Raw genomic sequence first — 23686 nt, forward strand, 5'->3', positions numbered from 1 at the left:
ATCCCCTCTATTTGCATAGCCCCAGGGACGTGGCGCGGCACCGAGGAGGCCACTTCCGAGTTGGAAGGAACTCCATGTCCCAGAATGCCCGGGAAGCTCTATGCGTCACTTCTGTTGTGTTGGAAGCTGCGGAGACTCGGCTCTGGGGGGCGGTTCAGACTTGAGAGGGGAAAGCCCAGCGGAAAAGGAGCCTGCGGATAGTTGGGGAGGCCAGCTGGGCTGGAGGTCGTGGCTGGGGGACGGGAGTTGGAGCCGGGTAGATGGTCGAACCCTCTGTTGAGCCCCAGATGGACCTGGCGCTGGGCCCCGGTGACCAGGACCTGCTGGATTTTCTGCTAGAGGAAAGCGGAGATTTGGGGGCGGTGCCGGAGGAGACCGCCGAGGCTCTGGAGGACTGGGAGCTGCCACTCTCTGAGGTGGGTGAAAGTTCTGAGTCGGAGAGGCGCCGGCCAGGAGGCGTCCGTGAGGTAGGCGGTAGTGATAGGTCAAGACCTGTTCATTTGAACCCTATACAGGCACTGAGCGAATGGGAGGTGGGGGATTTCCTGGCCTCCCTGCTGAACTCCCCAGCATCGTTGAATATTCTCAGCTCCTGCAGCTCCTATCCTGTCTACCATGATCACACCTACTCCCTCCCACAGGAAGACGTCTCGGTAGATCTGGGTGAGTCTGAAATACGTAAAGTTGGAAGGAGGAGAGAGCTCTTTGATGTAGCTATCTCTCCTTTCCGTTTTGCAGATAGCGGGAGCTGTGGAAAGGAGGGTCCCCAGACGATTCCACTGCAGGTGGAGGACCTAGCCGAGCAGGTACTTAAATTATAGGATTATTCCCACACTGCATGGGTGGGGGCAGGATTCTCCATTCCTCTCTGATCTCCCCATCCAACTCTGTTACCCACCACCCCATAACCCCAGGAGATTGCTAGTCTGATACTGACAGATGAAGAGAAGAGGCTGTTAGAGAAGGAGGGGCTTACTCTGCCAGGGACTCTTCCTCTCACTAAGGTAAGGCTCTCATTGGGGGGGGGGGGGGGGGGAGGCTAGAGGAGGGACTGTATAAGTACCAAGTATGCCAATCCTGTTAAGTATATTATCAGTAACTTGAAAACCGAGGTAAGAAATTCAGCAAATTCTTTGCTGATAAGAAGCTGGGGCATGTAGTTAACATGCTAGATACAAGGGCAGATGCTGATTTTGTGAGGTCTGAAGCTTATACAAATTTTGGTGTTGTCTTTAAGAAAAAAAACTCAATGTTCATTGACTCATATAACTTCTTTACTGAGTCAGCAGTGTGATGTGGCTACTGAAAACTGAATGGGATTGGAAGGCTATGTTGACAGGGGCCCTGCCTCCAGAATGGCAATGACTGCTCTCCTTCACTGGCCAGAGCATTTATTAGTGTCCAGTTTGAAGCCTAGATTGTTGACAGTTATCAGAAGGATGGAGTCCATCCTAAGGAGAGCAGGATGAGTTAAAAATTTTGTACAGGTTTTGTTTTTAACTCTGAGGAAGATTCTGAAGAAATGTCACGTGCCTTAACATAGCTGAAGAGAGATTGTTCTACATCGCCCCAGAGATCAGACACTAAGTAAATCCAATGGAGAGATAAGGAGGCAGATGTTGGCAAAGGATAAGAAAGATTTTAAACTTGGTCTGGGCTTATGAGGGTATGAACACCTGACATTCATAGGCATTCAGACAGAAGCCAAGTGCCTATTGGTCAGGGAGATTGTGGAAGGGATTCCTGCTTAGGGAAGAAGACTGAACTCACTTGCATTCTAACTCTATGGTCCAGTGTTTCTCTGATGACATCCCTTTCCCTGTCTTCTCTTAGATGGAGGAACAGGCTCTGAAACGAGTGCGGAGGAAGATTCGAAACAAAAAGTCTGCTCAAGAAAGTCGTAGAAAGAAGAAGGTGTATGTGGGGGGTTTAGAGAGCAGGTATAATAGGGAGAGGGACTCAGAGAGGGGTGGGGGAAGGAGAGGTAGTTGGCTTTTGAAGGGAGGATACAGGCCATATGCCTATCTTATTTCCCTAGGGTGTTGAAATACACAGCCCAGAATCTAGAGCTAAAGAACAAAGTGCAGCTCCTGGAGGAACAGAATCTGTAAGCAACCCTCTAACATCAGTCCCTTCCCTCCCTGACTGCCATGTAATGCGTCCCACTTTTTTCTGTTCTACACTTGATTTCTAATCAGGCAGCTCCCTCATGCAAGGTCTGGTGCTTGGAATTCTTGAGATCAGTGATTCCAAAAAGCTCTCCATAGTGGGAGAATAAATTTACAAGTAACTAAGGATAAATTAAGTACAAGAAGGAGAAAGGAGGGAGCAAGAGACCTCATGGGGCAGATGGCATTTAAGAGGTAGGGTTCTGGGAGTGGGGAAAGCATTCTAGGCAGAAAGACAAGAACACAGTCCAGTTGGACTAGAACCCTGACACAGAGGTATTGGGGCCAAAAGGGAAGTGTTCAGGGAATGCTTGGGAAGGATCATGTGCCTAGTTGATCAGGCACTGGAAAATTACTAAAGGTATTTTCAAAGGAGTTTAAGTCAGGGTAAGGCGGAGACTTTTTTTTTTTCTTTCTTTTTTTAATGTGGAACTTTATACATTTTGTCAGCAGAGAGGAAGAAGTTATTGGCAAAAATCGGAAGAAAAGTATGAGAGAGGTTCCAGTGCACAGATGGAAGGAGTGGCCTTAACAGGGTGCCAGGCCAGGGGTTGCTCACTGTCCCCTTTCTTCCTGTAGATCCCTTCTGGATCAGCTGAGGAAACTCAAGGCCTCCGTGATTCAGATATCAAACAAAAGCAGCAGCAGCAGCACCTGTGTCCTGGTGAGGATGGTGCTGGAGGAGAGATCCCTTTCCAGGCAGTGGGGACAGGGTACAATCTAGAGCCGGTCTTCATCTCTTTTTCTGTGCTCCAGGTCCTACTCTTCTCCTTCTGCCTCCTCCTCGTGCCTGCTATGTACTCCTCGGACACAAGGGGGAGCCTCCCAGCTGAGCACGGAGGTGAGAGGCTTGAGGACGCCATTAAGGCCCAGGCTAGGGAAGAGGCCCAGGCCTGCCCCTGAAGACCTTCTTTGTTTCCTCAGTGTTGTCCCGCCAGCTTCGTGCCCTCCCTAGTGAGGACCCTCACCAGCGGGAGCTGCCTGTCCTGCAGTCAGAGGTACCAAAGGACAGCACAAGCCAGCTGCTGGACAGCTCAGACCGTGTGCTCCAGGCCCCTGGCAACTCTTCCTGCCTGCTCTATCACATACTCCAGGCTCCTGGGGCAGAGCATCCCCTGAAGATGCCAGTCCTCGACTCTTTCTCAAAGCCCCTTTGCCCAAGTCCCATCCTTCTCCTGCAGGTAAATCTCACAAAAGAAGGGAGATGGCTTCTTATCCACAGCCCCTCATCTGTGATCTTGCAGGGCAGATACACAGGCTAGGTGGGGATGTGGGGGTCTCAGCAGGAGCCTGGGGCTCCCACTCTGTATCCAAATAAAAAAGAATGATAAATACCAATAAAAACAAAACAAAACAAAAAACAAAAAAGGAATGGGAGAGGGGCTGGCCTCAGTTCCTGTGCCCTGCCAGGAAGCCTGAGAGCTCAAAAACACCAGATTTACTGGCTTTCTATGTCTACTGTTAGTACCCGTGTGTCTCTATCACCCTGTGAATGAGCCTGAGGGAATCAACTGCCTCCTTGACCATTTCATGCAGTGAGGGAAAGTGGTGAGGAAATAAATAAAGGGTTCTGATGCCTGAGTCACCCCAACCTCTCTTTACTGGCACAATTGGGGAGAGAGCAGGGAGGAGGCATGATTGTCCTGGTGGCTCAGGGCTGCAGGAGATTGTGGGGGAGGGAGAGAAGGCAAGGCTGGAGAATGTTGGCATCTTCCTCCCACAGTTGAGAGGACTCACTCTGGGTCCAGGTTTGTTATGGTTTCCTTTGGCCCAAATTTAGGCCCTGTGATTAGGCCTGTACTCTGTTCAGCTATTGGTCTGGAGGACTTTTTACACTGTTGTTGAAGGGCCAGCTGCATGGCCCAGATGCTAAGTGGCCGCATGTAGGCCAGTGAGCGGAACACTTGATGCTGGCAGTAAGCCTCAGGAGTTTGGAAGGCCAGGCCCAGGCGCTCCCAAACAGTGCGGTAGCAGCCTTCAGCAGTCTGGAAGCCCTCCCAAGTCAGGCCCTGTGGGGAGAGATGGCAGTCATATCACTGGTACCTCCTGAACAGCCACTTCTGTTGGATACTTGTGACTATGCAGTCTCTGCCATCTGGGAGCTCCCAGTTATAGGGGAGACAGATGACCCAGGCAAAAGACTAAAGGAGGTGGGAGTTAGGATGCACGCTAGGAAAAAGGGGGAAGCTTTGAGGATAAGATGGCATTGGTTAGGCCTTGAAGTCTGTTAGATGAGGAAGTTTGCTGGGCCAAGGTGCAGATGGTGGGGAGATGGAGAGGGGTGTACATTACCTCCTGGATCATGGTGGCTGCCAGCCCATAGACCACACCCACCCAGACTTCATCAGACTGGACACTGGATCTATCAGGGACACCATGGGGCTGCATTCCATTCACAGCCCCCATGGCTCCTCCTGCAAAGGCCTGGACATTGAGCTCGAAGATAGTTTGGAGAGCACGGATCACATGTGGGGTAGGAAATACCTGGAGGGGCAGGGTAGAAACATGGTCCTTTACACCTGCTTCCCACCTCCAGGGAGAATCCTCCCTTCTCTATAGCTCTTCTTTCTAGTCCCTCTCACCTCAGTATCTCCTTCTCCTAGGCCACTGGCCTTCAGGAACCACTGGCCAGCACACTGGTCAGACATGACGCTACGAGACTGAGGCTGGGAGCTGCTATCATAGTTGTAGTAGCGGCCTGGAGTAGAGGAAGGCAAAGTCAGGCTCCATATTTCCCAAGAGTTACTTTAAGACTCTTTAGAGAGTGCAGGTGTAGCTCAAGTGGTTGGGCACCTGCTTTTCATATATGAGAACCTGGGTTCAATCCCTGGGCCTGGCACCTCAAAAGAAAAGAAAAACAAAAAAACCTCCTTAGGACCTTCCAACCACCCTCCCCCCAACTCACCATTCCACAGCAGCCTCTCATAGGCCTCTTGGCCTCGGCTGAGGATGGAAGAAAACTTATCTTGGTCATCCTGGGCCCCACACAGAGCAGCCATCTGGACCATCACAGCCACGGCTGCCAGCCACAGCCCTCCACAGTAAGCACTGGTCAGGAAAATGGGTTTGGGGTCAGACTGGCAGCTCCAGCCACCCTCATGCAATGAAACAGGCCATACGGTACTCTTCCCTGAGCCCCGCATCCCCACCTCAGCTTTCTCGGCAACCCCTATCCCCTAACCTGGGCCCTGTGGCCACCCATCCATCATAGGTCTGGTCTGCATAGCCTCCATTCTCAATGAGTCCATCGTGGTCCTTGTCAAACTGCATTGCAGAATCCATCACGGCCTAGAGAGGGACCAAGACATTGAGAAACTAGATTCTAAGGAAATGAAATGATAGTCAGCTAGGCTCTCCCCAAAAGCCGGTCATAGCCCTGGCACATTGGCCACTGCACATGTATCCCTTACCAGACACACAGGCCACATGTCTCTCAGGAAGCCTTGGTCACCAGTCAGGTAATAATCCCGATAAACCTGCAGCACAAACTTCAGGTTCAGGTCCTTCCAGTCAGCAGTGTCGTGGATCACATATGCATTGACTCGGAGCCAAGGCTCGTCATCTGTGGGAGGGAAGGAGACCTTGTTAATTTGCACTGGCAGGCAGGGTACAGGGTGTGAAAGTTGAGGGAGGGAAGCTGACCTCGCAGTGGAGGGCCTTTTACCTGGGTCCCCAATGTCATGGGGGATGACGTTCCTCCTCTTTACAGGTGCTATCGCTCCATTCATCAGGTGCCGTCGCCTTGTCAGGTCCTCCCTGAGGGTGGCCAGAGCTAGGGGGGCAGACACACATTTGGGGAGTCCCACCCCAAGACAGCAGGGAATGGGCAGACTTGGCGTGGGACACAGAACTGTGTAAATAACCCCAAAGAAGAACCAATAAGCAAGGTGCAGATAAATGTTGGGGAGGAGGGGGAGGAAGAGGATCTGAGTGACTGCAAGGTTCAGGAATCTGGGGAGCAAGGGGGCAGAAGGGGCACAAGGGCGACCCTCACCCATGTCATATTGCAGGCTGAGCTCGAGTTTGGGCCAGAGCATGACGAGGGCAAAGGAAGCATAAAAGTGGACATCGTATGTGTTGTACATGCGATACTCCTGGCCTGTAGGAGTGAGAAAACAGTCACCAGAATTCTGTTTCCCCTTCATATCCCTCGCTGTAGCTTGCTTTCTAGAGTTGAAAGTGGGGTACTGTCACCAGTCCCCATGTGCTGGATAGCCCCTCCTCCCAACCAATACTCTGAGGTAGGCAAAAGCCATCATCTTGCCTCATGGTAGGGCAGTAACTGGCCTCAAGGGCATAGTCTGCTGTACCGCAGCCCACCAGCATCCCGTACCCTCAAGGTAGCCAAATCGACCGTATTCCCGGAGGATGGGGTAGAGCTGCCTCATGTTCCCCACCAGCTCCTCGGGTAGGGAGTCTTCAGGAACTTCCAGCCACACAGTGCCCCCATCAGCCAGGAAGTACAGTTCATTGAAGAGTGCAGATTTGTACCAGGCAGGCAAAGATCTGGAGAGTCAGGAGGAGGGAAGAATGGTCTAATGAGTGTGGACCTCTCAGCAAAGGAAGGATTCTGGGGTTCAGTAGCGAGTGGGGGCACCAAGTGAATCTCAGTACAGCTCTGCTGACTGTGGTGGGTGGAGAAATCAAGGAGTTCCAGCTGGAGCATAAGTCCCTGGGGGAAAGGCAAGGTGGCCACAGAGATGGGCCCCACTGGCACCTGTCCTCCAATACTGGGCTCTGCCAGGCTGAGATCCTCTCTTCCCAGTCTGTATATCGGCACAGTGCATAGTGGCTAAGGGCAGGTGCTGCATCACCGTCTTGTCCGAAGAACCTTGTGTATCGCCTGGGGTGGGGAAAAGGGGAGGGATGAGAATCTGGGCCCTAGGCAGGGCCCCAGCCCCTTAGAGCTCTGTACTTTCTCAGTCTCATCACCTGTAGTAGACCTGACCCTTGGCTCCAAACATGACCTTGGGCATGTCCCAAACCAGTGAGAACTCCAGGCGGCACTGGCCTCGAGGTGGCAGCTTGCCCATAACACACACAGCCCCAGCAATGCCTACTCCTTTCTGTGAGGGGGTACTTTGGCCTGGGAGAAGAATGGGAAGAATCAGCACTGGCACCCTTCAGCCCTATGGCTAAGGAGCCCTGACAAGGGTACAAGGCCTGTCCATTACATTCCACCCCAGTTCCCAAGGTAGGGACATCTCTTCCCACCACCTCCCTGTCAGAGCCCCCCATCACCGGCAGGAGAGTCCAGCTGTCCATCCTGAAGAAGATCCTGCCACACCTGCTGCCCAGTGCCATCAGGGTCAAAGGCTGTGACATGGCTTACCGTTGTATCTGCCTGTGAAGGGACCGGAGATTCTGTGAGGAGCCCCACAAGTATGTTGGATTCCGACTAATTTTCCAGTGCCTGTTACATATTCCCACCTTCAAATTCTAAAGGATCAAGGACTGTGGTGAGGGTGAGACTTAGAAGTTGAAGAAATCAAGGGACCACGGTAGGCTGGAGAGGGGTTTAGGGGCTAAGGTATGGGGCAGGCCCCTCCATTACCGTAAGTCGTGCAGCCACCGCCATTGTGTAGGGATTTGGGAGGGTTGGATGATGCAGCAGCAGTCCCTGTACAGTCTCTCCATCACGCTCCAGACAGAAGGGCTCATTCCACAAACCGCCTGAGGCATCATCCCCGCCCCCCAGGCCATTCCTCATGGAGAACATGATGGACACTTCTAGCGCTTCATCCCCTTCATTTTCCACATCCCACACAAAGACTCCTACAGGCAGGCTGCTGTCCTAGGGGCAAAATCCAAGGACCTTATTACAGTCTACCCTGTTCCTCTTCCCCAAGATCAGTCTTAGGTACAGAGGAGCTGATTCCAGTACTCCCCAGTATAGTCTCTGCTGTCTCCCACTCCACTTCCCATATTCCCAGGCAGGCTGCCTACCAGGAAACAGAGAAGACTGGAACCAATAGGGTGCTGGGCCTGGGAAGCCAATGTACAATGTTCATGACTCCAACCCCCTCCCGTCCAAAGTTCATAGAATTTCTAACAGAGGCAGATCCCAGGGAAGGGAGGACAAGGGAGGGAACAGACAGAGAGCCTCACCTGATAGTCATGGGGCAAGAAGGGTGTGATCTGGCGGCAGGTGAGGATGACACTCTGGCCAGGAAGCTGATAGACAGTCCAGGATCGGGGATAGAGGGCATGGTAGAAAGCAAAGTTCCCACACAGGCCCCAGTTCCAGCTGCGTAGGACACTTGGGCGCTCTGGAGACAGGACTTGCTGGTACACGGTCTGCCCTTCCCGACGCAAGCACACTGTGAACTAAATCAAGAGGGCTGACAGGCTGGAATGGGGCAACCCACAGGCACCTCAAAGTAGCTCCTCCCCTTCCAGAGCCTGCAGTTGCACCACCAGCCTCAGTCATCACCCAGGCCTTCCCCCCCCTCCCCCCCGACCTCAGTGAGTCACCACCAAGTCCTGCTGCCTCTCCATCATCTCTTTTCTGGGCTTCCTCTCCTTTTTTCACTATTGTGGTCTTAGTGTCCTAATGTAGGCCTTCACCACTTCTGCTTTTACTATGCCCCTTCTCATCTGAGTATCAGTAATCTTTCTTACATATAAATCTAAATGTCAGTCCCTTCTTATAATGCTGCAGTGACTCCCCACGGCCCTCCAGCTAAAGTCTAAACCCTTCTACCTGGCTTTCAAGGCCCTTCTTGATCTGGCCTCTTCCTTGTCGATCACACTAATTTCCCGTTCAAGCACCTATATCGCCATACTGAACACTCACTGTTCCTTGAGCACACTACTCTTCTTCCTCCGTGCCTCTGCTCCCTCTACTTCCTCTATGCCTCATTCTCCATCTGGTGAAACCCCTCATCTTTCAAGCTAGGTCAACTGTTATTTCCTCCTCCTCCTCCTCCTCAAGCAACAAGTCATTCTACGTGTCCCTATACTCCATTTATTCTAGCATTCAACAAACTATATATGTATTTACCATTCCGTCTCCCCCACTGCTCTATGGTTCTTTGAGGATAGGGACACTTTCTAGTTCACTGATGTACCCCTCTTCAGGCACAGTTGGCGTATATGTGTGGAGAGAATGAGCAAAGTCTGCAATAGTGTCCCTTTTTTTTCTCAGTACATAATCCATCCCTCACGTTTTGGCACTGACGTGGTCTTAGTCTCCATTTTCTGTAAGTCCTATTTCCCCAGTAAAAATTTAACCTCTTAGAGGGTAGGAGCTATGAGGGATTAATCTCTCTTCCCGTGGGTCAAACTATGCCTGATGTATTTACTGTATATATAAACTGATTTTTCATATTGCTGGAATAGTAAACAATGATTAAGACCACAGGCCCTTGACCATAGAAAGAATGGTTCTGAATCCCAACCTTTCCATTTATGAAGTGACCTTGGGTACCTCTCTAGATCTTAGTTTCCTCATCTGTAAAATGGACATAATAATGGTACCAACCTTTTAAGGTTGTTTTAATTATGAAAATAAATATTATACAAAAAGCACTTAGCACAGTGCCTACCACATATTAAGCCCACAATAAATGCTAGCTACCATTATTACTTTAACTGTAGAGCTGCAATTCTGGAAGGCATTCCCCTCAGGATACCTAAAGGATTAGCCAGAGAGGTAGCTTGGGGCATGCGCAGGGTTGGTAAATCTGAAATGGGAAGGACACTGTCATTAACTGAACTCAAGATATGCCAGTCATTTCTCCTTTGACGATGAGCTGAAAATTGGAAGCATCCCTCAAACAGGAAACAGGAACTTGATGGACAACTCAAAATGGGAGGTCACTAGAAGTACATGATGAAAGGTTGGCCACATGCTTCTGGCAATTTAAGGCCCAGATGTAATAAGGGAACAAAAGGTAAAGAAGTGAAGCTTCAGAAAAGAGAAGAAGGCTAGAGATCTAAGGCTGGGAGTGGATGGGCTTTCCAGGCCCTAAGTCAGAGAGACCTTCAGAGGAATGATCACCAGCAGAGGAACTGACCTTTGGCTCAGAACTGGCAAATCAGGATAAGAAGTAGATGCTCTAGGTATCTTTTTTCCATGTATTTATAGATGTTTTGGTTTTGATCTCCCTACAGTCCCATCAGTTGTTTTTTCAACCAGGTTAAATGATCTGGGAATCTCTATTTACTAACTCAGCTAGTGGGGTCGGACAGTGAAGTAAGTAGGCAGGAGACATTTAATAGAAAAAATGGAGGGCGCAGGGGTGCCAGGGCTGTTTACTCTTTCAAGGGATGTGTGCTCTGCATGTGTCTTACTCCTATAGTACATCCTAGCACAGGACTGCGCAAATGGAAAACATTCTGAAAGTACTTATTGGAATGAAACGTGTGTACATTTAATTGCCACATCCTGTATTAGCCAAGAGGTTCTTCCTGGCCTTCAGAAAGTGTTGTGGCCTCTCCTCCAATTCCTAGCTCTTACTTGGTCAGCAATGACTGTCCGGTGCTGGTACATTCCAGGGTTGAGCTGCCAACGACAGAATTGGCCTCTCCTGCCACGGGTAATAGTGCCTCCCCCGATTCCACCTAAGGGGCAACCTAGATAGAGAATCAGAATGGTTAGTGGGGGGTGGGAAGAGAGGGGGAAAAGCCCATTTCTCACTTTTGGACCATAAGGATGGGTTTCTCTAAAAATCTAGGAGATAGGGAACTTGGGAACTTGCATAAGTGGGAAGACTCTTTCTCTAACTGAGGCAGACATGGAAGCTGGGCCCTCTCTGAACAGGGCTGAGCTGGGGTGAGGCTCACCGTAGATCTGCCTCAGGGGTACACAATTGAATAAGTCGATGAATGCTGCCTTCTTCTCCACACGGGTCTTCCGGTACCACCACTGTAAGTACCTGAAGAGGAAACATGAGTGTGAGGGGAAGGGGGTGGTTGGATGGTGCCTCACAAGTTGCAGTCACCTACCTCTTTCTGGACACCCAGCTGCTACCTTCAATTACATGGCCCGAGGACCCCATCACCTCCTATTCCAAACCTCTTGTCTTCTTGACTTCTCTATAGTTCAGGGTCCCTTCATCTACCCAGACACATCAGCTCACAGTGTGGGACTGTCTTTGTTCTCTCTATCCTTCTCTGGAGGAGCTTTCAGATCTTCCCTCACCTCCCTAACTCTACCACTACTGCTTTAGTTCAAACCTCAGTAGTGGGAAGCGGACTTGGTCTAGTGGATAGGGCGTCCGCCTACCATATGGGAGGTCTGCGGTTCAAACACAGGCCTCCTTGACCCATGTGGAGCTGGCCCATGCGCAGTGCTAATGTGTGCAAGGAGTGCCATGCCACGCAGGGGAGCCCCACGCACAATGAGTGCACCCCATAAGGAGAGCCGCCCAGCGCAAAAGAAAAGTGCAGGCTGTCCAAGAATGGTGCCGCACACACAGAGAGCTGACACAGCAAGATGACGAAACAAAAAGAAACACAGATTCCCATGCCGCTGACAACAGAAGTGGACAGAGAAGAACACGCAGCAAATGGACACAGAGAATAGACAACTGGGGTGAACTGGGGTGGGGGTGTGGGGGGCGGGAAGGGGAGAGAAACAAATAAAAAAAAAAAAAAAAAGAAAAAGCAAGCCAGGTTTAAAAAAAAAAACGAACCTCAGTAGTGCTTATCTGAGGTACTTAAAGGACCAGTTATGGCTTTCTGGCCCATATACCACCCTCACCATCCCAGCATAGATTGCTGGGGCTAATTTTCTTCTTTTTAAAATGTTTATTTTATTCCTGATTATAAAAAGCAAAAATGGAAAACCTTCCAAAATCTCAATATTTTCCTGGTCTTGTCACAGCCCTGTTCAGAATTTTCTGGGGATGTATCCAATAGGCAAATGATTCAGTTTTAGATTCAAGGCTCTGGCATTTACCCATGCCTACCTTCTAATCTTATTTCCTACACATTTCCATTTCAGATGGGTTCTCACTAAGCACCCCTGCCCTGCTAGACCTTCTCCCACTTCTACTCTCCTCCTCATTCAACCATTTCATACCCATTATTCATTATTTGTAACTATGTAGTTGGATAAGTAACTCCTCTGAGTTATTAGTTTCCTCATCTATGAAATAGGTACCTCCTGTGCTACGACCTCATGGAATGGTGGAAAGGATCAAATGACATAATGGATAGGAAAGCCATAAAGTGGAATACCTGTGCCCAGTACAATTATGTGTCTACATACTCTTGCAATTCTTAATCAGACACTGATGTATTTCAATGTTCCTAATGTGAGTCTGACATATTTTTAAGTTCCTTGAGAAAAGGGACAGTGAGGTAGACTAGATGACTATTACAGCTCTAAGCATGGGGCAGGGCACATAGTCTACAGTAAATACTTGTTGAGTTTACAAATGGACTAATATACAAACAGTGGGGCTTAGGAGATGTGAAAGACAAGAGCTAAGTGGAGGATTAAAGAATAAGGACAGCACGTTCTGGAAGTGAGGGAGAAGGATGGACAAAGGATGAGATGGTGGAAAGGCAGAAAATTCTCTCTCCCTGTTCTGAGAAAACTGGACTTTGAAACTAGAGGCCAGAAACAATTGGTAAAGGAAGGGAGAGAATAGTAGAGATTATGGCAGAGAGGACCAAGAAATGCAAGACACGAAGTTAGGCAGAACAATGGCTCATTCAATATAATGAGTGAATAGGAATGGGGATCAATCAAAATTGAGTTCTTACCACACTGAACCTTAGAGAACTCTCTTTTGCTGGCACTCTCTTGGAGTGCCCCCATTTCATCTCCCTCTTGGGATCTACCTCTCTCTCGCTCCCTTAATTTAGCAGGTGGCCATTCCTGTTTTCTCCATAATTTCAGCCCCAACTCAGAATTATCATTCAGAAGTCTTCTTTGTCTCACCTTTGCTCTCTTCTCAATGCAGGACCTCATCCCATTCCAAAAGCCCTATGTCACCAACCCCCACCCTATCCTGGTATGGGGAGCCACCGTCTCGGGGACTGAGCACAGCTTCTGGCCTCTATGATTCAGCTCATACTCAGGGACCAAGGGAAGCTTGGATGCCCACCTGTTCTTGACTTCGTTGTCTCCACCACCATGGATCCCACTGTGTTTCTCTTGGTATCCTAGCCCTAGATCCTATTTTGACCCCAAGGCTTTGGGGTCAAAGTTGGGCTAACTGCAAGCAGCAGCTGGAGAGGTGACTCATCTCTGGTGCAGGCCACCCACAGGAACTAGCAAGGGAGCTAGATATCCAGGCGGCACCAGGCCGTTCCTACTGCCTTGGGCTGGGTTTAGGTACAGTGCTGATATATAGGGGAAGTGAAGGCTCCCTTACTTAGGGGCTGTCAGGGCCGGGTTTCCCAACCTTTACGTCTCTCCCCCCAGCTCTGTTTACTGTGTGGACTGACTCACGGTGACCTCAGGGTGAGCCTTTCTGTGCTGACATCCACCTGTTCCTGTTCATAGGTCTGGCTCCACGTCACTAGTCTTCTGAACTCAGTGGGTTGGTTTGGAGGGATAAAGAGGCTCTACAGCCCAGGACAGGTAGTGAGGATGCCTGCAACACTTGGGTGGGGGGAACTAGGGCAGGCTGTGAGACTTCCCAAGAGCTCTGGGGCCGCCTGTGGTGGTACGCCTCTGGTCAGGAGTCTTTCTTTGCCTCAGAGGCTATCTATCCAGGGAAAGTGTGAACAGTAGCACCCTCTGCTTAGGGTAAAGAGTGGGCAGGTTGAAGCTTGAGGAAAGAGGCAGATGAATGTTGGGACTGTAACGTGGTATGTCACATGCCTGAATGAGGCACAGAGAATGCCCCAGAAGCTCAGGGGGATGTGGGGTTGAGAACCTCCTCCTCCCAAATTAAACAACACTGCATCAGTACTGCAAAAGCCAGACTATCCTTTCCTACCGTGTCACAAAGTACAGCTAATCCCAGAGGGAAGTCTTTGGAAAAGAGGGAGTATGTGAGAGGGAGCCTAAGTGAAAAAGGCTGACAGCAGACCCAGATGTTCCCACTCTTTTCATGAAAAGACACGGTGCTTGGAGGAAGAGGGTTGCCAAGAGATGTGACCTAGTTTCACCCTCGGGAACCTTGGGTCTGGAATATGCTGGGGACAGAGGCCACTTGACTGGGAGGGGCCTATCTGTGTTCTCACCAGCCGCACCTCTGCTGGACGTCTTGTTCTGGTACAAAGTGAAGCCAAAGGTCCTTTAGGAAATAGGGGCTACTCACCTCCAGCCCATGCCCAAATGCTTTATCATGTTGCTTAGGGAGATGTTTTTGGCCTGAAAGGGTTTCCTCTTCTCAGCAAACTCATGAGCCAGACAGATGCGCCAGCCAAAGGGAGGCACCTGGTAGCCCCTAGCTTTACCCTCATAGGAAGTCATCAGGTGCCCAGAGTCCTCCCAGTTGCAGTAGGCCGGTTCGTTCTGAGGTCGATTGTCCGCAGGGCTCTCGCAATCTGCAACCCGCACAGCCTCAGGGTCTTCAGCATCTTCAGGGTAACAAACTTGCGGATCCCCTCTGGGACAGCTGGTCTGTTCCGGAGCTGGGATGCCGGTTTCCATGTTCTCTGTATCCTGGGTCCCCACGACCTGGATGGCCCCGGGTCCCGCGCCCTTCGGTACAAAGTATCTCACCAGCCAAGTCCAGATCCGCGCGCCGGTGGTGGTGAAGTGGCGTCCGGGAGGGCCGGGCGCTGGGGAGAGCGGAGGAGAGCTGGTGTCTCTGCGGGGCCCGGGAGCTGTCGCCGCGGCAGCGGCAGCAGTGAGGCCGTCTCGAGCTCTCCCTCCGTCGCCTCTTTGAGTCCTGGGCGGGAAGGGTCGGGCCTGGTCGTCATTGGCCCGCGAGGACCGGCGCGCCAGGCCAGAGGGCGGCAGGGCCCGCGGGGAGGGGAGGAGTCCCGCGGCCGCCCGCACGGCGCCGCCCCCGCGGCCGCCCGCGGAGCTGCGGCCGCCTCGGCCCGGTCCCTGCGCGGCGGCGCCAGGCCCTCCAGGGTCGGCGCGGGCCCCGCCGGCCGCTCCCCGGCAGCGTCCGCGCCAGCTGCGGGCGGGGGAAGGTGACCCGGGCCCCGCGCAGGCCGAGCCCTTTCCGGTCCGGCCCGGCGGGCGCTTCCGGCCGGAAGGGGCTCCGCGCGGGGCCGAGGGAAGTCCCGCCTCTGCCGCCGGAGCCGCGGGCGCAGCGCGCACCTGGCGGGGCCGGGCGGGCCGGGCAGGTGAGCGCGGGGGCGCGGGGCGGCCGGGCGCAGGGGCGCGCGCGCGCGGGTGGCCGCGCCTCGGGGGGACGCGCGCCGGAGGGGAGCGGCTGGAGGCCGAGCCGGGCCGCGGGCGGGCAGGGGACACCCGCCGCCGAGAGCGTCGGGGGTCTCGCCCCCGGAGCGGTCCCCCCGCCCCGGCAGCACTGACGTCAGCTGCCCCCCGACCTCCCGTCGCCTGCCCCCTCCCCAGATCCAGGCGCGTCCCCCTGCGCCGAGGCGCCGACCGCCTCGTCAGTTGTCACCCCCAGGTGTTCGCCTCGGACCCCTCTCCCTGCCGTGGTACTGACCTCCGGCCCCCCTTGTTTCCCTCTAGATCTGATTCCGGAGCTGCCATGATTGAGGTGGTAGCAGAGCTGAGCCGGGGCCCTGTGTTTCTGGCGGGGGAGGCGCTGGAGTGTGTGGTGACGGTCACCAACCCCCTGCCTCCCACAGCCACCTCTGCATCCAGGTGGGAATGGTGGTACTGAATGATGAAGGTGGCCGTTCTGGGAGGGAGCCTGGTATCTACAGTGGCAGGCCAGAGCTCAGGTTGTCCTGTAGTACACCAACACCTTTTGCTCATTGTGCTGTCATTGTAGGAGAGGGCTGTTTAACAGAAGATGTGGATGACAGCTCTCCTCTCTAGGTTCCTCCTCCACCCACACTCCCCTTTACACCTATACTACTCTTTGTTTAATGGTATCTTTGTGTGGTAGGGAGGCGGAGAGGGCATTTGTGATGCAAGGAACTATTCTCTGATAATTCCTTTTCTTCTTCCCATAGTGAGACTCTGGCCTGGGCCAGTGCCCAGATCCACTGCCAGTTCCATGCCAGTGAGAGTCGAGTAGCACTACCTCCGCCTGACTCCAGTCAGCCAGATGTCCAGCCTGAGAGCCAGACTGTCTTTCTGCCACACCGAGGTTAGAGGTGGGGCATATCTTTTGGAGAGGGATGGAGTCATGTCACCTATGGTGAAATTGTGGGTCTGTCTGTGCCTGTCAAATTGAGAATGTGGGAAATGTATTCGCTGCTTTGGGGGTATAAGGCCATGCTCCTCTCTCTCAATAGGGAAAGAGGGGTAGCTTGGTTTGTGCTGACCTTTGGTGGCAGCCCTTCACTGCCCCCACTTGCTATGTTAGCTTTACATAGTACTGGATAATAGGGTCCCTAGATTACAGTCTTACTTATCTCTTTTAGGTGAGAGGGGTCAGTGTATCCTTTCTACTCCACCAAAAATTCTATTCTGTGACCTGAGATTAGACCCTGGAGAGTCTAAATCATGTGAGTGATTGTCCCTTGCCCCTGAATTGCCTCCTAAGACTCCTGGAGGGAGAACTTCTCTGGCTGCCTCTGGCTGCCCTGACTACTACTTCCCAACCAGACTCCTACAGCGAAGTGCTGCCCATAGAGGGACCACCCTCCTTTCGGGGTCAGTCAGTCAAGTACGTCTACAAACTGACCATTGGCTGCCAGCGTGTCAACTCCGCCATCACTTTACTCAGGGTCCCTTTGAGGGTTCTTGTGCTGACTGGTAAGTTAGGGGTCCTGGAGGGAAGGGCTGGAGAAGGGCCCCACTAAAACAGAAGTAGTCTTAGGGGACTTGCGAGAGGGGCTGAAGGGATGCTTCCTCGTCTAGCGGTAGGGAATTGGGGAGAGATGGTTCTGGAGACTAGGTTGAGATGTGTGCCTAAGCCATGGCTTCATTACCTTTATCCTTCTCAGATTATCTAAAACCTAACCTCTACTCGCATCTCTGTTCCCTCCCACCATTACCTTTCTCTTCGTTCTATCTAGGCCTTCAAGATGTCCAGTTTCCCCAGGATGAGGCTGTAGCCCCATCCAGTCCATTCCTGGAGGGGGATGAAAGTGGGAAGAAGGACTCATGGCTCACCGAGCTGGCTGGGGAGCGCCTCATGGCTGCCACATCTTGCCGCAGCCTCCGTGAGAACTCTTTCAGAATTGCCCCATTCCATCCCTCCTCTCCTAGTATTTCTGTATTAGAGACAGATTCTCCTGACTGTCACATACATCTGAGGATCTGTTAGTACCTCAATCCAGCTATAGGGAAAAGCCCCATCTTTTGACCCCTGGTTTCCAGTCCTAGACATTCCCCAGTGTGGACTCCAGGCTTAAAGTTTCCCGTTCTCCCCAGATCTTTACAATATCAGTGATGGCCGAGGGAAAGTTGGGACATTTGGCATCTTCAAATCTGTGTACAGACTCGGCGAGGACGTGGTGGGGACCTTAAACTTAGGGGAAGGAACCGTAGCTTGTTTGCAGGTGAGAGGGGGGAGGGGCCTTCGGGGTGCTGGGCATCAAGGGCTAGGGTGGAAGGAGGAGAAGGACCTGCATGAAGAGCGTCGGTGTGTGGAAGTGGATAGTAGGGTCACCCAGGGTTCTGTTGGTGGGTAGAGCTGGAGGTTGGGCTGCCCTCATACCCACTGTTAGCACTGCCAAATGCCTGCCTCTCTCCTTGCTCCCAGTTTTCAGTAAGCTTACAGACCGAGGAGTGTGTACAGCCTGAGTACCAGAAGCGCCGTGGGGCAGGGGGCGCCCCCTCTGTGTCCCATATGACTCATGCCCGGCACCAGGAGTCCTGCCTACATACAACCAGAACCAGCTTCTCCCTCCCCATCCCTCTCAGCTCCACCCCAGGCTTCTGTACAGCCATTGGTGAGACTCTGACCATTACTGGGGGAAGGGGGTGGGAGGAAGAGGAATAAAATGCTGGTTTTAGTTAGAGTGTAATGGATCCTGATTCCTAACACTCTCACAGACATACCTACATCTGGCCCCTGACCCTTAACACTTTCTCAGACCTTCATCCTCTACTCCTGTTTCCTAGATGCACTGATCCCCACACCCTTAACAACTCTGCAGATCTCCTTTCCCACCCCTGTCTATTGAGACCCTGTAATGTACTGGTCCCTGAGCCCCCAGAAAGTTTACTTGGAGCTACCAAGTTCTGACTGTCCCACTTTTGAGTTATTAGGTACTTGATCCCAGTGTCTTTGTCTCATGTCTCTGCTTAACACACTAGATTTCTTAGGAAAAAATCCTAGAAGTCCCCGCCCTGTCACTTTTGCCTTTCTTCCTGAATACTTTTTTTTTCTTTCCATTCTAACCACATCCTGCCATTGGCTTTTTCTCCTGCTGCCTGCTAATGCCTCTGTCTATATCTTATTCTTCCACAGTGTCCCTGAAGTGGCGATTGCATTTTGAATTTGTAACATCCCGAGAACCAGGTTTGGCTCTCCTGCCCCCCATGGAACAGCCTGAGCCTGCCACCTGGACAGGGCCGGAGCAAGTGCCTGTAGATACCTTCAGCTGGGACCTTCCCATCAAGGTGTTGCCTACGAGCCCCACCCTGGCCTCATATGCTGCCCCAGGCCCCAGCACCAGCACCATAACCATCTGAAACTGGCTCAGCCACCCACCACAGCACTGCTTGTCTTCAGAGCACTGAGAACCCAGCACCTGGACTCCAGTAGGGCCACTTTTTCCACCTGGGGCCCAATGGCATGGGCAAGAAAAGGCAGGCTTTCAGCTATAGCATTAATTTATTTATTCAGAATAAACTGGCAGCCGCTAGTGGTTTCCTTGGGAATGGCATAGCAGTGGGCAGTCAGCAGAAGGGTGGTCAGTTGAGTTTAACTGGAGTGGGGAGCAGGAGTTCCAGGATCAGGAGTGATAGCTGAGCCCCACTCTAGGTCAGGCCCTCCCCCTTTGCAGGGCAGCCGAGGGTCAGATTTTTGCACCAGGGAGAATTGGCAGGTTCCTGCTTCCCGACGTACCTCACACCCTGCAGGGAAGTCAATAGGATGCTGAGACCTGGGGAACCAAAGGATGAGGAAGGAGTCAGCACACTGAAGGGCCACCTTTATCCCTGCCCCACATTACCTCTCTTCAAGCATTCTTCCCATATCTGCCATATCTGCCCCTTGCTCCCCCAAACTAAGCTGTAACCTACCATATATGGACTTTACCATTTCATAGCAAGAATAGTTTCCCTCCACATCCACCCCTACCTCCCTCCCTCTGAAGCTTGATAGCACTGCTTGTCTTCAGAACACTGAGAACCCAACACCTTGGTGGCATCTTCAGGTTTGGCCAATCTTACACTGCTCTTTTCCTTCTCACATCACAGCAATCTAGTCACTCCCTGGCCATCCCATAGTCATTCATGTCATAGCCATTTTCTCTGGCTCTTCTTGGTCACTCACGTGTCACAGCAGCCCACACCGACGGGATGCAGACAGGTGCAATGGAAACAGTCCTTGCGGAGCCAAGACTCACCCAGGGTAAAATATTTCCCATCATAGTGGCAGGGGGCTAGGGAAGAACAGGAAATGTTAGCATGAGGGGGCAGGCAGTGATGGGAGCAGACTGAATCCCTTTTGGTCTGGGGGGAAGTGGGTAAATGCACCCTATCCCCATACTTAGTTTTTCTTTCCTGTTCCAGAGCTAGAGGGAGTCTGGGTATTCTGACACAGAATCATCTCTAAGCCTCCCTCCCCCCAACTCCCTCTGCTCATCATTTCCTAATGTTTCATCCAGCTTTACCTTGAGCTTGGAAGTAGCACTTGCTGTAGACTCCTGGGTGCTGGAGGAGTAGAGATATCACCAAGCAGGTGATTCCCCAGCCTCCCAGGGTCCCTTTGGCCTGTCCACTCCAGAGTAGCCTCAGGGCCATTCTTGCAGCACAGTCCTCTGAAACTCCTTTTGGCTTCTGTTTAGGCTATTCTGGTCTTGTCTCCTTGGTTTTTCTTTGTTTTTCTCCTTTAGTCTTAGTTTTTCTCTTTCTTCCCTGGGCTCCTGTCTCACACCATCACAGTGCCCTCTGCTTTCACAGGCTTGGGGATGTTTATAAAGTGAGGACCCTGGCCCCCTGCTGAGTAGAGCTGGAATAGCTGTAACTCTGTTTCCTGAGGTGAGGGCATGAAAACAAGAGGTCCAGCTTTAACAAGCTGTGAGAGCTGATTCATGCCCCAGCACAGCTAGTGGGAGGGAGGTAGCCAGGGAAGGGGCACTGGACTGGGCACTTCCCCAGCAAAGAGGTGGGAGGGGTGAGGGCCCTCAGGTGGTCCCCACATCTCTTCGCTGACCTGGAAAGGAGGAAGCATTCCACACACACACTCCAGGGGTGTGTATGCTGGGATCCCTGCCTGGACCGGAGGGAGGCATTTCCTGGGGATGGCTAATTCTGTGCCCCAGCCAAACCGAGGAGCTGCAGTAGGGTGCGGCGGCCAGAGGCTGCATCCAGGAGAGGGAACAGACACCTGGAGTGAAGAATGCTTCCCTCAGACCCTGGGGCAGGGTCTCCCTGAAGCATCCTAGAGGCAGGGCTGTCAGAGATGGGGGTAGGTGGGTAGGTAATCCCTCTTTTCCACAGATACCACAGAGACAAACTATCCATTCTTCACCCCAAGACTCACCACAGACACGGATCTCCCAGACTTGGAGATGGGTGTTTTCTCCCTTTTGAAGAGGATAAGGACCATCTCCTCCAAATGCACTAACATTATGTCACTCCAGTTTCACAGAGGTACCTCCTCTCTCCTCTACATGATAGAATGAGGTTTTAGGAATTTATCTTCTGACATCCTCTTTTGAGTTTTCTGCAGCTTCTGAAGGACTCCAAGGTGGGTGATGGAAAGTATAGACTGTGGAGTCGAACTACTTGGATTCACACCCTGACTCCCCTTTCTAACCATGTGATCTTTCACAAATTACTTCACTCTCTAAGCCTGTTTCCTTACCTACAAATTGGGGATAATACTACCAATTCATAGGGTTGTTATGAGGATTTAGTGAAATAATGCATGCAATGTTCTTAGCACTGTCCCTGGCACATAGACCTCAGAAAATCGTAGCCACTGTGATTGGTCTTAGGGCCCAGAGACAAAATGGGTAGACCTTTCTTTCTTTGAATGACTCAGCAGCTTTGTGTACACAGCTGAAGGCTTTTGTGAGAAATGCTATCTCATAGCATAGACTTCTGCCTCTTCATACTTACGCTCTGTGTCATCCCAACCACCTCCTTCAAAGAACAAACACCTCCAGGAGCATTTTTGCTTTGGTTCTTGTATCCTTAATATTTTGAAAGTCTGGTTTGAAAAACAGTGGTACTGATAACTCTTCTGCTTTCCCTGGTTTAGTACGCTTACCTCCATCTGCCCTGGGAAGAGGTACCACTTTCTCATCATTATTCCCCCTAACTTTGGAACTCCTGCTTTTTCTACTCATTGGGATTCTAATCCATATCTTCCCATCCCCACTCACTTGAATTATCAAGTTCTCTCTCGTCACTCATGCTAACTATCTCTTTGATTCTAAAGGCCCCTGGCTAAGCTGGATTTTTTTTTCTTTCTTTCACTTTTACACACCTCATAGACCCCTGTTCCAACTATTCCCTTCTTACCCACAGGGCCACTTTGGCATTTATTCCATTTTTCCTTCTAAGGCTCTAGTCCTGATGACTCAGACGCCTACTCCTTGTCCACCTGGGGTTCAGATACAACTAGTCAGGCTGACCTTTTCAGGGGGCCACCCTGCCTCACCTCTTCAGCATTTAAAAACATTGCTAGTCTGCCTCAAACTCTCTAGCTGTTCTCTTCCAGAAAGACAGCTTAGGTGGATGGAGATTCAGAATGTGCCACATTCACCCTGGTCAGGTCTACACCTCACCGTTAGTCAGGGTGCCTTAATGGTACGCTGCTGTTTAGGAGGCATGGCCTTGGCCTTCTCTTGGCTGGAGCAGGGCTTTAGAACACCTGTCTGGCACAAGGGCCCAGACGTCTTGGCATTCATTGGTCAGCAGCTCTGCTGCTGCCTTCTAGGGAGGGGAGTCCATTTGACATCCAGGAAAGCTGGGCCATAGACTACCTTCTGGTCTTGCAACCTAGAGTCAACCAACCCAACGGGACAAAGGGCTGGGAGGGATGCTAAGGTATTGGGGACGGGAAGTGAGGGTTAGTCGCCTGTAGTGAGGATGAGGTGGGTATTTGCGGGCAAGAGTAGGGGTCTTCTGGAATGAGAGCCTGAGCTTCAGTCAGTCAGGATCGCTCTCCCAGAAACGGGGTGGGGAGGTGGGCGGTTGGGAGGTGTTGGTGGAACCGGCTTGCTTTGTCCGCCAGGACGTGTTGCTCCTGCCTGCGCTTGTGTAGCTCCTTGGAGGCGGAGGCCACGCCTGTAGTTACAGAGAGCGTGCGGGGGTGTCTGAAATCGGGCCGAACTCTAACTCCTGGGGGAACAGCCGTGTGGGGGACGCGTGGGGTTGGGACGCGGCGGCTGGCGCGCGGGGCCAGGAGGCGGCAGTTGGCTCCCGCTGCCCGCGCGGGGACAAGCCAAACATCCGCCGGAGGCCCGGCCGGGCGGCGCTCCAGCAGCGCTCCAGCAGCCCGGGCAGGTGTGCGGGCGAGGAAGTGAGCGCATTCCGGCCCCGGTGAGTCACCGCCGACCCCCGCCCGCACCCGGCGGGTGCGGGGAGAGATTCGGGAGGGGGCAGCTGGGCGGCAGGGATCCCTGGGTGGTGCGTGGAAGAGCCTGAGACGAGTTCGCAGGGGACGGGAGCTCACACGGGCTCCTGTTCTGGTTCCTCCACAGGCAGGCAACAGTCCTGGGCAGGGGAGAGATCCCAGAGAACGTGCTTAGACGGAAAGAGGCGCGGGAAAGGGGGGGAGGTCGTGAGGCCCAGAAGGAAAGGTAGAAGGGACTGAGAGGTCAGGGCCTGAGGGGCGACAGTTCTGTTGACAAGTGATAATAGAACTTCAGTTTAGGTCTTGGAGGACGGAGAGAATTTAGGTGGATGGAGAGAATTCCACATCAGGTGGGACAGTGAAAACAGTCAAACCCCAGAAATAAGGTCTGTCCAGAAGCCCGTGTGGAGAGCGAAGGGGGCTTTAGGGAGTGGTGGGGTTGGGGTTATCTGGGTGCAGCTGTGGCTAGGTCAGTAGAGGCCTCATTAGAAGCCGCGGATGCCAGGATGAGGAGTCTGGATTTGGTCTCGCAGGTAGAATGGAGCCATTGTTGGTTTTTGAGCAAAAAGAGTAGTGGGTAGCTTAAAAGCAAGATGGTCTGTGTCTAACATTACTGCCTGCCATTCAGTGCTTGTCAAAAAATTAGGCATCGATCTGCTAGATTTTAATAGTAATTTAAAAAATCTCATGATTATATTTATCAATGTATGAATTTTCAAAATAAAAAAAGTTTAAAAATCTGACTCAGTATTTGATTTAAATTCCAGAGAGTGGCTGTCAAGATTACATGGCAATGAGCCTTTTCTTTTGTCT

At 52.0% G+C, this 23686-nt stretch overlaps 3 protein-coding genes across 5 annotated transcripts; 2 read left to right on the forward strand and 1 right to left on the reverse strand.

Moving 5' to 3' along the window:
- The first annotated feature begins 121 nt into the window (after window positions 1-121).
- CREB3 (cAMP responsive element binding protein 3) lies at window positions 122-3600 on the forward strand. 3 transcript variants are annotated; one of them, XM_058302061.2, is made up of 9 exons: window positions 122-416; window positions 516-663; window positions 739-806; window positions 915-1004; window positions 1834-1940; window positions 2039-2107; window positions 2748-2832; window positions 2925-3009; window positions 3093-3600. In XM_058302061.2, the coding sequence occupies exons 1-9, from the start codon at window positions 261-263 to the stop codon at window positions 3428-3430; spliced, it is 1146 nt and encodes a 381-aa protein (XP_058158044.1). In that variant the 5' UTR covers window positions 122-260; the 3' UTR covers window positions 3431-3600. The 3 variants fall into 3 exon arrangements, with proteins under 3 accessions (XP_058158044.1, XP_058158043.1, XP_058158042.1); XM_058302060.2 differs by having other exon boundaries at window positions 128-416; window positions 715-806; XM_058302059.2 differs by having other exon boundaries at window positions 128-416; window positions 516-806.
- GBA2 (glucosylceramidase beta 2) lies at window positions 2569-15852 on the reverse strand. Its single transcript, XM_004457320.4, has 18 exons — window positions 15704-15852; window positions 14393-14968; window positions 10956-11047; window positions 10630-10745; window positions 8277-8495; window positions 7723-7962; window positions 7410-7512; window positions 7101-7254; window positions 6886-7011; window positions 6502-6674; window positions 6163-6267; window positions 5833-5940; window positions 5579-5730; window positions 5350-5456; window positions 5074-5216; window positions 4751-4866; window positions 4461-4652; window positions 2569-4177 (listed from the first exon to the last, which is right to left on the reverse strand). The coding sequence occupies exons 1-18, from the start codon at window positions 15748-15750 to the stop codon at window positions 3902-3904; spliced, it is 3045 nt and encodes a 1014-aa protein (XP_004457377.2). The 5' UTR covers window positions 15751-15852; the 3' UTR covers window positions 2569-3901.
- RGP1 (RGP1 homolog, RAB6A GEF complex partner 1) lies at window positions 15272-23616 on the forward strand. The gene is made up of 9 exons (XM_058302062.1): window positions 15272-15374; window positions 15730-15864; window positions 16179-16315; window positions 16593-16676; window positions 16777-16926; window positions 17190-17336; window positions 17548-17675; window positions 17879-18068; window positions 18590-23616. Exons 2-9 carry the CDS (start codon window positions 15749-15751, stop codon window positions 18811-18813), a joined length of 1176 nt encoding a protein of 391 aa, XP_058158045.1. The 5' UTR covers window positions 15272-15374; window positions 15730-15748; the 3' UTR covers window positions 18814-23616.
- Window positions 23617-23686: the final 70 nt, after the last annotated feature.

Source organism: Dasypus novemcinctus, chromosome 8, assembly GCF_030445035.2.
Source record: "Dasypus novemcinctus isolate mDasNov1 chromosome 8, mDasNov1.1.hap2, whole genome shotgun sequence".
Taxonomy (NCBI): domain Eukaryota; kingdom Metazoa; phylum Chordata; class Mammalia; order Cingulata; family Dasypodidae; genus Dasypus; species Dasypus novemcinctus.

Excerpts from the sequence above, each read along its gene's own strand:
- CREB3 (XM_058302059.2), top strand. The coding sequence starts at position 261 with ATGGTCGAACCCTCTGTTGAGCCCCAGATGGACCTGGCGCTGGGCCCC. Across the intron at positions 807-914 it reads TGGAGGACCTAGCCGAGCAG|GAGATTGCTAGTCTGATACT; the intron begins GTACTTAAATTA and ends CCATAACCCCAG. Across the intron at positions 3,010-3,092 it reads CCTCCCAGCTGAGCACGGAG|TGTTGTCCCGCCAGCTTCGT; the intron begins GTGAGAGGCTTG and ends TTGTTTCCTCAG.
- RGP1 (XM_058302062.1), top strand. The coding sequence starts at position 15,749 with ATGATTGAGGTGGTAGCAGAGCTGAGCCGGGGCCCTGTGTTTCTGGCG. Across the intron at positions 17,337-17,547 it reads CACATCTTGCCGCAGCCTCC|ATCTTTACAATATCAGTGAT; the intron begins GTGAGAACTCTT and ends CGTTCTCCCCAG. Across the intron at positions 18,069-18,589 it reads AGGCTTCTGTACAGCCATTG|TGTCCCTGAAGTGGCGATTG; the intron begins GTGAGACTCTGA and ends ATTCTTCCACAG.
- GBA2 (XM_004457320.4), bottom strand. The coding sequence starts at position 15,750 with ATGGCAGCTCCGGAATCAGATCTAGAGGGAAACAAGGGGGGCCGGAG. Across the intron at positions 7,513-7,722 it reads CGGTGGCTGCACGACTTACG|GCAGATACAACGGTAAGCCA; the intron begins GTAATGGAGGGG and ends GTCCCTTCACAG. Across the intron at positions 4,653-4,750 it reads TAGGAGAAGGAGATACTGAG|GTATTTCCTACCCCACATGT; the intron begins GTGAGAGGGACT and ends CTGCCCCTCCAG.